We start from the raw sequence: 13,065 nt of genomic DNA, 5'->3' as shown, positions 1-13,065 counted from the left end.
ATATATATATATATATATATATTGCCACACTCTTAATTTACTCTAATTAAACCCTAATCATATCGAAACTACACAGCTGCAAATAATTACAGTATAACCTCTATAAATTAATACTCGGTAAATTAATAATCTCTATAAATTAATAAATTTCTCCGGTCCCAAATTGGGACTAGTGTAATTTTGGATACTATTCGATAATATAATAAAATAATATTTTTTTAAAAACTCCTTTGTAAATTTATGGTCCCATCAATAATATAAATTAATAATTATATAAAATTATCTAAATATATGTATATATCTACACCTTAATTTTTATTGGAGTTTATTTTTAATATTTTTACTATATAAAAATCTTTGAGTGCTAATCGACTTGTGCATAGTGTATAATAAGAGAGTATACTACTACATTCGTTTGATTGCGAAAAATATAATAATAAATTTTATTTAATTTATGAAAAATGTAAAAAACATATAATCCAAGGCAAGATTAGTGTCTATCACTTGTTGCAACAACATTTGTTTCTGAAACGAGAAGAAGTAACACATCGTCCTGATGAGAATCCGACTTTTCTACAATCCGCGTCACATTTACCGTTTCCGTATGTTGTCGAACAAATATTCTTACATTGATCACGAATTCTCCCTGTAGGTTTGATCTCTGCATGTATGTCCACAATATTACCCCACATGAATATCTTATATATATGCATATTTATATTATTTATATGTACACTCATGCATATCAATGTTCTTGCTTTCAAATGATGAAACATGATTAGAAATTAACAACATAGCAATAAAAACTTACTTGAAGCTAAGATGTTGTAATTGGACATAGAAGTTGTCAATGTTATCAAAAGTAAAAAAGTCACGAAAGTCTTTGTGACGCCCATTTTGTCTTTGCTCGTTGTATCAAAGTTCCAATTATTAAATAAAATATGTTCGGTGATTTGCTAAATCTTAAATATAAGTTCTATTTATAGAACCAACNGAAATTTTCACCGCGTATGAATTTATTCATCAAGTTTTATTAGACCGGTTTTTACTTTTTAAACCAACCTCCTAAAGATCCCTTTTGTTCATAATAGTTTACAAAATGTTTTCAAACAACTCTCCACTACGTTGACCATCCGAATCGAACATACCACACATCAATAGACAATGGCTCAAGTACGTTGACCATCCGAATTGAGAGCATACACACACATCAATGATTCATCACTCCTTACTAGCACTAATTAAAGTAAACATGTCATGAATTTTTAACTACACCGTATGCCTTCTTCTTTAGACGATTACAAAACTTTTATATAAATGTATACATCATTATGTTGGATATATAAAATTAAGCATCAGAGTTGAGTGTTGATTAACCATAATAACCATAAGCCAATTGCTTCATATTTTACATATAGAGCAGATTCTCTTACTTCCTCCATAGCATTTACAAACAAGAAAAATCTTGTATAAATCAATCAACTATGTTAGAATCAAGCATATATATATATATATATATATTGCCACACTCTTAATTTACTCTAATTAAACCCTAATCATATCGAAACTACACAGCTGCAAATAATTACAGTATAACCTCTATAAATTAATACTCGGTAAATTAATAATCTCTATAAATTAATAAATTTCTCCGGTCCCAAATTGGGACTAGTGTAATTTTGGATACTATTCGATAATATAATAAAATAATATTTTTTTAAAAACTCCTTTGTAAATTTATGGTCCCATCAATAATATAAATTAATAATTATATAAAATTATCTAAATATATGTATATATCTACACCTTAATTTTTATTGGAGTTTATTTTTAATATTTTTACTATATAAAAATCTTTGAGTGCTAATCGACTTGTGCATAGTGTATAATAAGAGAGTATACTACTACATTCGTTTGATTGCGAAAAATATAATAATAAATTTTATTTAATTTATGAAAAATGTAAAAAACATATAATCCAAGGCAAGATTAGTGTCTATCACTTGTTGCAACAACATTTGTTTCTGAAACGAGAAGAAGTAACACATCGTCCTGATGAGAATCCGACTTTTCTACAATCCGCGTCACATTTACCGTTTCCGTATGTTGTCGAACAAATATTCTTACATTGATCACGAATTCTCCCTGTAGGTTTGATCTCTGCATGTATGTCCACAATATTACCCCACATGAATATCTTATATATATGCATATTTATATTATTTATATGTACACTCATGCATATCAATGTTCTTGCTTTCAAATGATGAAACATGATTAGAAATTAACAACATAGCAATAAAAACTTACTTGAAGCTAAGATGTTGTAATTGGACATAGAAGTTGTCAATGTTATCAAAAGTAAAAAAGTCACGAAAGTCTTTGTGACGCCCATTTTGTCTTTGCTCGTTGTATCAAAGTTCCAATTATTAAATAAAATATGTTCGGTGATTTGCTAAATCTTAAATATAAGTTCTATTTATAGAACCAACATTTAGGTTTTTGTGATTGTGAAAAAGAGGTTTAAGATTTTTTTTTTCTTTTTTACTATTGATGGATCTTCTATATTTATATATATATTTTTTGAGTAAAAAAATAATAAAATATTTTACTTAACATTATTGGATCCTATACTATATTTGTGTTATTTTAGTTAATATATATATATATATATATATTTTTTTTTTTTTGGCAACATATATTGGTGGCTTGTAAAACACTTTATAATTTAGAATAATTATAATTATTTGTTATAATTAGATCAATTATACAACTTGATCTAACACAACTGTTACTAATTAAAAATTGTTGACAAAAAAAAAGTTACTAATTAACACAACCTTCCTCTGGGCATATGGGTAACCCACTCGNTCTCCTGACACTGATCCAAATTTCTTCTGCGGAAACCTCAAATTCCCTCTCAGTATCGATTCAAAGATCTCCTCCGCCGTCTCACCGTTGAACGGCGGCTCACCAGCTAACATCGTGTAGATCACAACACCGGCGCTCCATATATCAACCTTCTCGTCGTACTTCCTCCCCATCACAACCTCCGGCGCCACGTAATACGGTGTTCCCACAACTCCCTCCGCCGTCTCTCCGCCTAACAACACCGCCGATCCGAAATCGCAGAGCTTAACTCCGCCGGTTACGAGATCGACCAAGACGTTGTCAGGTTTCACATCCCGGTGAACGACGCCGCACCGGTGACAATGAGCGAGCGCGCGGAGGATCTGTTTCGCGTACGAGGCGGATTCCGATTCCGATAACCGTCCCCCGGCGGAGATTAGCCGATCGTAGATCGTCATCGGCGGATCGACTAGTTCCATGACGATCGCGAGGGAATCGTCTGTTTCGAAGAGATCGAAGATCCTGACGACGTTCTGATGCGGCGGTAACATCGCCATGATCCTCGGCTCCGTTTCANCGAGTTCGGGTAAATGGATTTAGAAAAACAGAACCCATTAGGTAATTTTAGAAGTTCGGTTTAGGTACTATCGGGTTCGGATCGGTTTGGATTATAAATTTTGGAATCCAATTACTACCCAAACTACCGGATACCCGAAAAAAATCTTTAAAAATTAATTAAATTTAAATAATTCTAGCTATATTTAGACATATGTAACAAATATTTTTTATATATTTAAATTATTTTAGGTATTTAGGTATGAACTAATTGATATATTCAAAATTAAAATTAAAATTTTGGATAAGTGAATTGTATCAATGCTAAATATTATTAATATTATAGTTATCTCTATATTTTCGGGTTTTATAGATATCCGTTTGGGTAACGGATATTATCCTAACCCGAACTCTAACCCATAGGTTTAATAATATAGAATCCAATAGAATTATTTAGGTATATCCTAACCCAACCCGAACCTGTGTTTTCGCGTCGGGTTCTGGGTTGGGTTTTCGGGTACTGTTTTTTTTCCAGCCCTACTTCTTCGTTCATTTAGCTAAAAAAACGGGCCGGAAATTCGACACCAAGCCCAATCAATATAAAGTCTGTTCTAATATGCCTAATCAAAATATCTCTTTTACCATCTATCTTTCAGATTCGGATTTCGACCCAACAACTGACACAAACCATAATCTCAAAATCATTTTTTATTCCGAATCGTAATTACAAAATAAGCAACTTTCTCTAGTGCCAAAACCGTAGAATTGTTATTAAAAAAAACACAGCTACGTTTTGACTACTCGATACGAATCGAGCATATACACACATAAAACACTTCTCTATAGTACCACCACCACTCTACTAATTGCTTTCGAGGTTTCCAACGTTCATCATCCATGGATGACCTGCTTGCAAATTTCATTAAACACACAAAATTAAATCAAATTTGAAATTTGAAAAAACAGAGCATTGAAACAGAGAGAGAGAGACCAAACTTACGAAGAGCATCGTCGGCAGAAAATCTCCGGGACACATCGCGACAGATCATCTTCCTCAATAGATCCTTAGCTTCTCCTGACACTGATCCAAATTTCTTCTGCGGAAACCTCAAATTCCCTCTCAGTATCGATTCAAAGATCTCCTCCGCCGTCTCACCGTTGAACGGCGGCTCACCAGCTAACATCGTGTAGATCACAACACCGGCGCTCCATATATCAACCTTCTCGTCGTACTTCCTCCCCATCACAACCTCCGGCGCCACGTAATACGGTGTTCCCACAACTCCCTCCGCCGTCTCTCCGCCTAACAACACCGCCGATCCGAAATCGCAGAGCTTAACTCCGCCGGTTACGAGATCGACCAAGACGTTGTCAGGTTTCACATCCCGGTGAACGACGCCGCACCGGTGACAATGAGCGAGCGCGCGGAGGATCTGTTTCGCGTACGAGGCGGATTCCGATTCCGATAACCGTCCCCCGGCGGAGATTAGCCGATCGTAGATCGTCATCGGCGGATCGACTAGTTCCATGACGATCGCGAGGGAATCGTCTGTTTCGAAGAGATCGAAGATCCTGACGACGTTCTGATGCGGCGGTAACATCGCCATGATCCTCGGCTCCGTTTCAATACACTCGCGATCTAGCGCGTCGATGAGGACGCGCTTGTCGATGGTTTTGCATGCGTAGAACTCTTTAGTCGCCGGTGAGAAACATCGAGTGATGGTTCCGAATCGACCTCGGCCAATCTCGTCGCAAAGCTGGTAGTTATTTTCAAATTCGAATTCTCCGGTCATCGGAATATTCTTTTTTTTTGTTAGTTAGAGTAATCTCACAAGAATCAGAGAGGTTGCTTTGTTATATATAGAGGAATTTTAGAATCAGAATACTAAAATAAAAAGAGAGAGAGAGAGAGAGAATATTCCGTTTGAGGTAGTTAAACTTAATTAGTATTCTGTTTCAAAAAGTCAAGCTTCCAGAAGCAAAGCCAAGCAAGTAACGGCACTCGATTAACTAACGGCGGCGTTAGATTTCTCCACGTGTTCAATTACCGTTGAATATATTCGGTTTAGCAAATTATTAATTGTCTGTTTAATGTGCAAATTACATATCACCTGCACTAAATGGTACTATGTAACATATTATAAAAAATAGTTCGACGATTTCATGATTGTAGTATATAAGTAAAATGCAGAAAAAAACATGCTCAGCATGTCCTTGTTGTAAAGATGCCTTATTATCGACCACAAACGATGTGATTATTTATATTTATTAGAAGAGACCTTAAGTAGTTTTCAAATGACATTTTACGATAAACTCTAACAATATTGAATTGTCTGTCCATTAAAGTATGTGCATGTGGCAGGCTTTATAAGTATATAAAACCTAACCCACCTCTAATAATTGTGTTATATATATCTGCTTAATATATTAGTAAATAATGGATCATCTAAATTGGTTGTTAAGATGCCTGCTTTTTTTTTAATACTAAGTTGGCTTATAGACTGTCTTTGTGGAGGTTTTATTTGTGTCGTCTTCAAATGATTTCTTTAAAAGCTTATATCGAATGGTTATCCACACGTATATCAATTTAATTAGAGGCTAAATTTTGTGTAATATTATTGTAGAGGTCATAGATAGAAAACAACATTATTGAGAATTTATCTAATAAAATCACTATTCAGAAATATATATCATCTTCTTTTTGGCTTTGATCAATTATTCGCCAAAACTAATGAAACCATGTCCGGGTAATATATATATAGTTAAGGACCACATCGGTTCACACAAAAAAATTCACATATTTACACTTTCAGTTTTCTATATATAAGATGTTAGATTAATAGAGAGTTCTTACTGTTTAAATGTAACAAGTAGGAAATGATATTCATTCTACGTTTTCATATAGAATACCTTTATCCAAAAGCATAATAGATGATGATATACATTAAAAGTTAAAATACCATCGCCAATCAAAGACATAATTGATTGATGTTTGCTGACGTATGTGTCTCGATCTCGTGTTGTTGTTGTTGTTGTTTGCATGTCTCGCGCTTATTAGTCAGTGTGGTTATGTGATCATCTTCTTCATAGATTATGTCATTATGAGATGGATTTGGAGGATGTGAAGTTTTTTATATACGAGCCTAATATAGTAATTGGGGAATTTGGCATGTGCCTACTACAACATATATGATTTTCCAAAATAGCCGACGCATACACCGCCGAGTAAGAGTCACATATTGTGGTGTGGTTATAGTTGTTTTTCCTAAGTTTCCAACGAAATAAGCGAATTGTTGAAAATAAAACACGTTCGCGATGGGACTCGAACCCACAATCTCCCGCTTCGGAGGCGAGCGCCTTATCCATTAGGCCACGCAAACACTACTAATTCACTTAATTCTATATCATACAACAACTGGTCTGATATCTATTTTTTTTTTTTTTTGGTCAAGATATCTATTTTTTATAGTACAGATTCTCTTACTTATAAATTATAACTTTTTATATATAGTTTACCATACAATACAGATTTTCTTACTTATAAAATTATAATTTTTTTTTTCTTCTAGTTTACTATATAATATACAGATTTTCTTACTTGTAAATTATAACTTTTTTTATTTATAGTTTACCATATGATACAGATCATCTTACTTATAGACTATAACCTTTTATAGTTTACTAATACAGATTCTCTTCTAAATTATAACTTATTTCTGTATAGTTTACCATATAATACAGATTTTCTTACTTATAAATTATGACTTTTCTTTTATGGTTTACCATATAATACTTTCACATAAAAAGCTAGATAGAGATGTAAACAAAAAAAATTGTAGATTATATATATAAGGAATCAGGCAGAAATGTTACGACAAGTTTACCAATTTGTCAGTATGCATGTAACGCTTATTTGGTTGGACTGATCTTCTTTCTCTGAGATTCCCTGTGTAGCCATTTCGTAATCGATTTGATCACCAACTCTCTCTTTCTCTCTTTGCCCATTTTAAGTCACTCGAAACACATCACTTCACCAAGAAAACAAAAAAAAAAAAAGCATAGCCTAACAGAAAAAAATCTTGGTATGATTAAGTAAAAACTCAAGTGATTCGGTATTTATATTATTTATTCCAGTCTAATTCTAACAGGATGATCTTCTTTTTATTTGATATTTTGGTTATAATCCGACGCAGTTAGCCAAAATCAAGATGGTAACGCCAACTTCAGTTAGAACCGTTGATCTCCGGTCCGACACGGTGACTAAACCAACTGAGTCGATGCGTTCAGCTATGGCAATCGCCGAAGTAGACGACGACGTTTTGGGGAGCGATCCAACCGCCATGCGTTTGGAGAAAGAGATGGCTGAGATCGCCGGAAAAGAGGCGGCGATGTTTGTTCCGTCGGGAACAATGGCGAATCTGATAAGTGTGTTGATCCATTGTGATGAGAGAGGGAGTGAAGTGATTCTCGGAGATGACTCTCACATTCATATTTACGAAAACGGCGGCGTTTCAAGCCTTGGTGGTGTGCATCCGAGGACTGTGAAGAACGAAGAAGACGGTACGATGGAGATTGGTTCTATTGAAGCTGCCGTGAGGGGTCCGAAGGGAGATCTTCATCATCCGGTTACTAAGCTTATATGTCTTGAGAACACTCAAGCAAAGTAAGCGTTTCTTATCCTAAGTCCATCTGGTTTCGTTGCACTTAACCTAGCTTGCCAAAAGATTATAAGTTATTCGGTTTAGTTCAAATCAATATGAAACCGGTTTTGGCTGTCATGGTTAGACCGAGGAACAATATTTAATTAGAAATTCCGGTTAGATAATATGACTCTATGCTATCTTGACATTGTGGGTTGACAAAACCGGTGTCTGTTGATGTAGCCGTGGAGGTAGATGCTTGCCTGTAGAGTATATAGACAAAGTCGGCGAATTAGCCAAGAAACATGGTTTAAAGCTTCACATCGATGGAGCTAGGATCTTCAACGCTTCTGTGGTTAGTATACAAACATTTCAATATGTAATTCGCATTCATACATTGCATTAATTTTGCTTATATACGTTTTGAGTTGATCTTTTTCGATCTTGATTTCACAGGCACTTGGAGTTCCGGTGAAGAGGATTGTTCAAGCAGCAGATTCTGTCTCGGTATGACTTATCATTAAAACCGTGCTATGTAACGTTTTTTGTATTGTTATAAAACTATGGTTGAATTGAAATCTAAACCGGTCACTTTGATGCGCTAGATTTGTTTGTCCAAAGGTATTGGTGCACCGGTTGGTTCGGTAATCGTGGGAAGCAAAAAGTTCATCACTAAAGTATGTAGCTAAAAATCAAATCGAAACCATTGTATAGCATATTTTTAGTCAGGTTCAAGTAATTAGTTGTTGAAATGTAGGCAAGGTGGATGAGGAAGACATTAGGCGGAGGAATGAGACAGATCGGCGTGCTCTGTGCAGCCGCATTGGTGGCTCTCAATGAAAACGTCCCCAAGCTTGGTGATGACCACAAGAAAGCCAAGATCTTGGCAGGTAATCGTTATTTTCCGGTGTATTCTTAACCGGAATCTTAAAACTTAATATGAGAGTACTAACCGGTGTTAATTTTGGTTTTTGATTTCCTACGTTACCAGAAGGACTGAACCGGATTGAACGTTTAAGAGTAAACGTCGCAGCAGTGGAAAGCAACATTGTAAGTGGATGAAATGATTGGTTGGTTACACTGGTAACCGGTAGCGTAGCTTATATATCTAGAAGGATACTGAGAAATTATATGATTTATAACACACTCGTATCGTATGGTGCAGATATACGTAGATATACCAGAGGATCCAAAATTTGGAGCAGAAGATGCATGTAAGAGTTTAAAAGATGTCGGTGTGCTTGTCTTACCCCAGGCTACATTCAGGTACATATACTTTTTGTATCCCACTCGAATACAATTTGCATGGTGAATCTTTAATGGGCCATAGGCCTCGACTAGATGAGTCGCCCCATTATTAGCGGTAATAATAAATGTAATTAATGGTATAACGGTATAACACTATAACTAACTATGGTCTCTAATAACAGAATCAGGATTGTTCTACACCACCAAATCTCAGACGTTGACGTGGAATATGTACTCTCTTGCTTTGAGGTATTTTGCTTTTCATCTAGTGATGTGCTTTGGTTTTTTAATTTCTTTGCTACGCTATTTAAGTCTATTTGATTCATTGCTTTTTGATCTATTTTCAGAAAATGTTTTAAGCTCGACGCAACAAGAGAAGGCTTGGTTTTAACTTTTAAGTAATTTCATGTTGGACTGTGTAAGGTTTTTTCATTTTTCCTGGACTGTGTAAGGTTGTACCTGATCTATTTCGCTGGTTCACAAATGAAAAAACTTTTCAGTGAAGAATTAGAACATCTCATACGACGAATATATTTGGACATGTCATAAAAACGAATTTTTTAAATCTCTTTTCCTTAAATAAATACTGAAGATTAAGAAATATACTAAAAAAAGAGATTGAGGATGAAACAACGGAGTTATATCATCGTTTTTTTGGGTCCACGTCTCCACGAGATCAAAAGCAATCGATATACAAGACAGGAAAATAAACGAACGAATTAAACAAGTTTTGAATTGAAAAGAGATAATGATAATGCTTTGTAGACAATAAACGTGATGCTGATATCAAATCATTGCCTTTACAGTAAGCCACCTCTAAGAATTTGTCTTTATATAAAAACCCTTTATCAAAAATATACAACCCATTTACGTTACCTATATGGCTATATCAAAAAATATATGTAAGTAATAAACAGTTTGAACTTTGAGTCCGGAATCACGGATTATAAAAAGAAAAGTAAGAAAAATAGTGACATATCCAAAAAATATCATAAGTTTGTTTGTCTCTTTCTTCAGTCGACCCATTGGTCTATGTCTCTCTCTATAGAATTACCCTTTTACACACTGTGTAACACAAAGTCCCATTCTCCTATTTCTCTCTATTGTGTCTTAAATGGAAACTTTATGATTTCTGATGATCAGTCTCACGACTCTCATCTCTTTCTCTTTCTCTATAAATGACCTTGTGATGTTTTTGCAGCTAATATATATATGGACATTTGTGTCTGTATTTTTCCACCCATCTTTTCTATCTATAGTATAAAAGATACTATACTAGAAAAAGGGGAAAAATAAAAATTCCATTTTTATCTCTCATCTTGACAAAAGCAAGAGGTCTCTTCTTATTTTGCAGGTTGTTCCTCTTTGCCTCACCATTTTTGCACAACACATCAACCACCATCATCGTCACTGAATATATCCTTTTTTGTAGCACCTAACTCATCACTTGGTAGTACAAAGAAGTATCCAAGTCCTCTTTCTATCTCTGTCTTTTAACTATTCTTGCAAGAAATTATTTATCATAAATAACTAAAAACCTAATCTTTGCCCTAAATCAGTCAAAATCTAGAGAAAGAACCCTAATCTGAAAAGCTATGGATTTGATCTCTCAAAACCACAACAACAAGAACCCTAATACCAGTCTCTTGACACAAACTCCTTCTTCTTCTTCTTCTCCACCCTCCTCTAGCCGCTATGAAAACCAAAAACGCCGTGACTGGAACACTTTCNTATCATAAGTTTGTTTGTCTCTTTCTTCAGTCGACCCATTGGTCTATGTCTCTCTCTATAGAATTACCCTTTTACACACTGTGTAACACAAAGTCCCCTTCTCCTATTTCTCTCTATTGTGTCTTAAATGGAAACTTTATGATTTCTGATGATCAGTCTCACGACTCTCATCTCTTTCTCTTTCTCTATAAATGACCTTGTGATGTTTTTGCAGCTATATATATATATGGACATTTGTGTCTGTATTTTTCCACCCATCTTTTCTATCTATAGTATACAGTACTAAAGAAAAAAAAGGGAAAAATAAAAATTCCATTTTTATCTCTCATTTTGACAAAAGCAAGAGAGAGGTCTCTTCTTATTTTGCAGGTTGTTCCTCTTTGCCTCCCCATTTTTGCACAACATCAACCACCATCATCATCACTGAATATATCCTTTTTTTGTATCACCTACCTCATCACTTGGTAGTACAAAGAAGTATCCAATTCCTCTTTCTATCTCTGTCTTTTAACTATTTTTGCAAGAAATTATTTATCAAAAATAACTAAAAACCTAATTTTTGCCCTAAATCACTCAAAATCTAGAGAAAGAACCCTAGTTTGGAAACATCTGAAAAGCTATGGATTTGATCTCTCAAAACCACAACAACAAGAACCCTAATACCAGTCTCTTGACACAAACTCCTTCTTCTTCTTCTTCTCCACCCTCCTCTAGCCGCTATGAAAACCAAAAACGCCGTGACTGGAACACTTTCTGCCAATACATCCGAAACCACCGTCCGCCGCTCTCTCTAGCGTCTTGCAGCGGCGCACACGTCCTAGAGTTTCTGCGTTACCTTGACCAGTTCGGCAAAACCAAAGTCCACCACCAAAACTGCGCCTTCTTTGGCCTCCCAAATCCTCCGGCTCCTTGTCCTTGTCCCCTCCGACAAGCTTGGGGCTCACTCGACGCCCTCATCGGCCGTCTCCGTGCTGCCTATGAGGAGAACGGTGGAGCTCCCGAGACAAGCCCTTTTGGCTCACGTTCCGTCAGGATTTTCCTCAGGGAGGTTAGAGATTTTCAGGCTAAATCACGTGGCGTTAGCTACGAAAAGAAGAGGAAAAGGGTCAACAACAACAAGCAAATAACTCAGTCTCAGCCGCAGTCGTTACCGCTTTTACCGCAACAGCAGCAAGGTCAGTCAGTGATGGCTAATTACCACCAAGGTGCGACTCGATAATATATCGTATTACTTCCATATATGTATGCTTGTCGTATTTAGGTATTTTATACGTACCAATCTTTGTATTTTTGTAATGCAATCCCTATTGTCATCCATGTACCGCTTATCTATTGTTTTGTCTTTTCCAATAACCAATGAGTGGTATAACTAAACATGGATCGTATTTGGCTTATATACCTTAGAATATATATGATTACGTCAAAGCCTATTTATTACAGTTGTCTATATGACACATCAAGGTCTTATAAAATTCGAATTCGAACTCAAAATGTTCGAATCTTGAGCATTAAGGGATTACGAAATGACGGACTTCGGTTAGTTTAATTACGTAATTTTTCTCTAGGGCCAGTAGGTCACTATAGTGAATATAATAAATTAGCTATACCTTTTAGGGTTTATATACTATGCATGAACATATCGGACTCTCAAAAAAGAACATCTATATATTTATTCAGTTGAAGATTTCTGATACGCATTGGTCTTATTTATTTACGGGTTTTCTTAATCTTCATGCCTTTTATTATTTTCCACTAAACTATGGACATGTACATTATAGTTACATACGGGTTATATTGTGTAGATAACTGGCGCAATGTGTTAACTGATTTTTTCTTTAAAAAGAAAGACCCCAAAAAGATTTACATATTCATAAATGTATGTTTTGCTGTGTTAGTATATTTTCCACAATTGATGTTGACTAAACAAACACGAGTGGGTGGAGAGAATGTTGCACAAAATATAAAAATTTGAAAGCTAAATCTAAAACGCATCATATAATTACAAAAAGACAAAAAAAAAAAAAAAAAAAAAAAAAAAAAA

General features: G+C 35.1%; 6 protein-coding genes and 1 non-coding gene across 7 annotated transcripts; 2 read left to right on the top strand and 5 right to left on the bottom strand.

Annotated features, from left to right (window-relative positions):
* On the bottom strand, positions 484-950 carry LOC109129271 (defensin-like protein 43). The gene is made up of 2 exons (XM_019237099.1): positions 812-950; positions 484-661 (listed from the first exon to the last, which is right to left on the bottom strand). Exons 1-2 carry the CDS (start codon positions 894-896, stop codon positions 501-503), a joined length of 246 nt encoding a protein of 81 aa, XP_019092644.1. The 5' UTR covers positions 897-950; the 3' UTR covers positions 484-500.
* LOC109129269 (defensin-like protein 43) lies at positions 1,983-2,504 on the bottom strand. Its single transcript, XM_019237097.1, has 2 exons — positions 2,311-2,504; positions 1,983-2,160 (listed from the first exon to the last, which is right to left on the bottom strand). Exons 1-2 carry the CDS (start codon positions 2,393-2,395, stop codon positions 2,000-2,002), a joined length of 246 nt encoding a protein of 81 aa, XP_019092642.1. The 5' UTR covers positions 2,396-2,504; the 3' UTR covers positions 1,983-1,999.
* Positions 2,799-3,407, bottom strand: LOC104748002 (phosphoenolpyruvate carboxylase kinase 2-like). Its single transcript, XM_010469698.1, has one exon. The coding sequence runs from the start codon at positions 3,405-3,407 to the stop codon at positions 2,799-2,801; it is 609 nt and encodes a 202-aa protein (XP_010468000.1).
* On the bottom strand, positions 4,096-5,314 carry LOC104744558 (phosphoenolpyruvate carboxylase kinase 2-like). Its single transcript, XM_010465630.2, has 2 exons — positions 4,406-5,314; positions 4,096-4,311 (listed from the first exon to the last, which is right to left on the bottom strand). Exons 1-2 carry the CDS (start codon positions 5,196-5,198, stop codon positions 4,268-4,270), a joined length of 837 nt encoding a protein of 278 aa, XP_010463932.1. The 5' UTR covers positions 5,199-5,314; the 3' UTR covers positions 4,096-4,267.
* TRNAR-CCG lies at positions 6,713-6,785 on the bottom strand. The gene has a single exon. It is a non-coding gene; the product is annotated as a tRNA-Arg (tRNA).
* On the top strand, positions 7,337-9,808 carry LOC104744557 (probable low-specificity L-threonine aldolase 2). Its single transcript, XM_010465628.2, has 10 exons — positions 7,337-7,487; positions 7,599-8,068; positions 8,289-8,400; positions 8,502-8,552; positions 8,651-8,722; positions 8,803-8,935; positions 9,037-9,095; positions 9,211-9,311; positions 9,476-9,542; positions 9,641-9,808. Exons 2-10 carry the CDS (start codon positions 7,614-7,616, stop codon positions 9,650-9,652), a joined length of 1,062 nt encoding a protein of 353 aa, XP_010463930.1. The 5' UTR covers positions 7,337-7,487; positions 7,599-7,613; the 3' UTR covers positions 9,653-9,808.
* LOC104744556 (protein LIGHT-DEPENDENT SHORT HYPOCOTYLS 2-like) lies at positions 11,132-12,449 on the top strand. The gene has a single exon (XM_010465627.1). It carries the CDS (start codon positions 11,644-11,646, stop codon positions 12,241-12,243), a length of 600 nt encoding a protein of 199 aa, XP_010463929.1. The 5' UTR covers positions 11,132-11,643; the 3' UTR covers positions 12,244-12,449.

This window comes from Camelina sativa, chromosome 15, assembly GCF_000633955.1.
Source record: "Camelina sativa cultivar DH55 chromosome 15, Cs, whole genome shotgun sequence".
Lineage (NCBI taxonomy): Eukaryota > Viridiplantae > Streptophyta > Magnoliopsida > Brassicales > Brassicaceae > Camelina > Camelina sativa.
The sequence above is the reverse complement of the archived record's forward strand: the minus strand, read 5'-3'. Positions and strand labels throughout refer to the sequence as shown.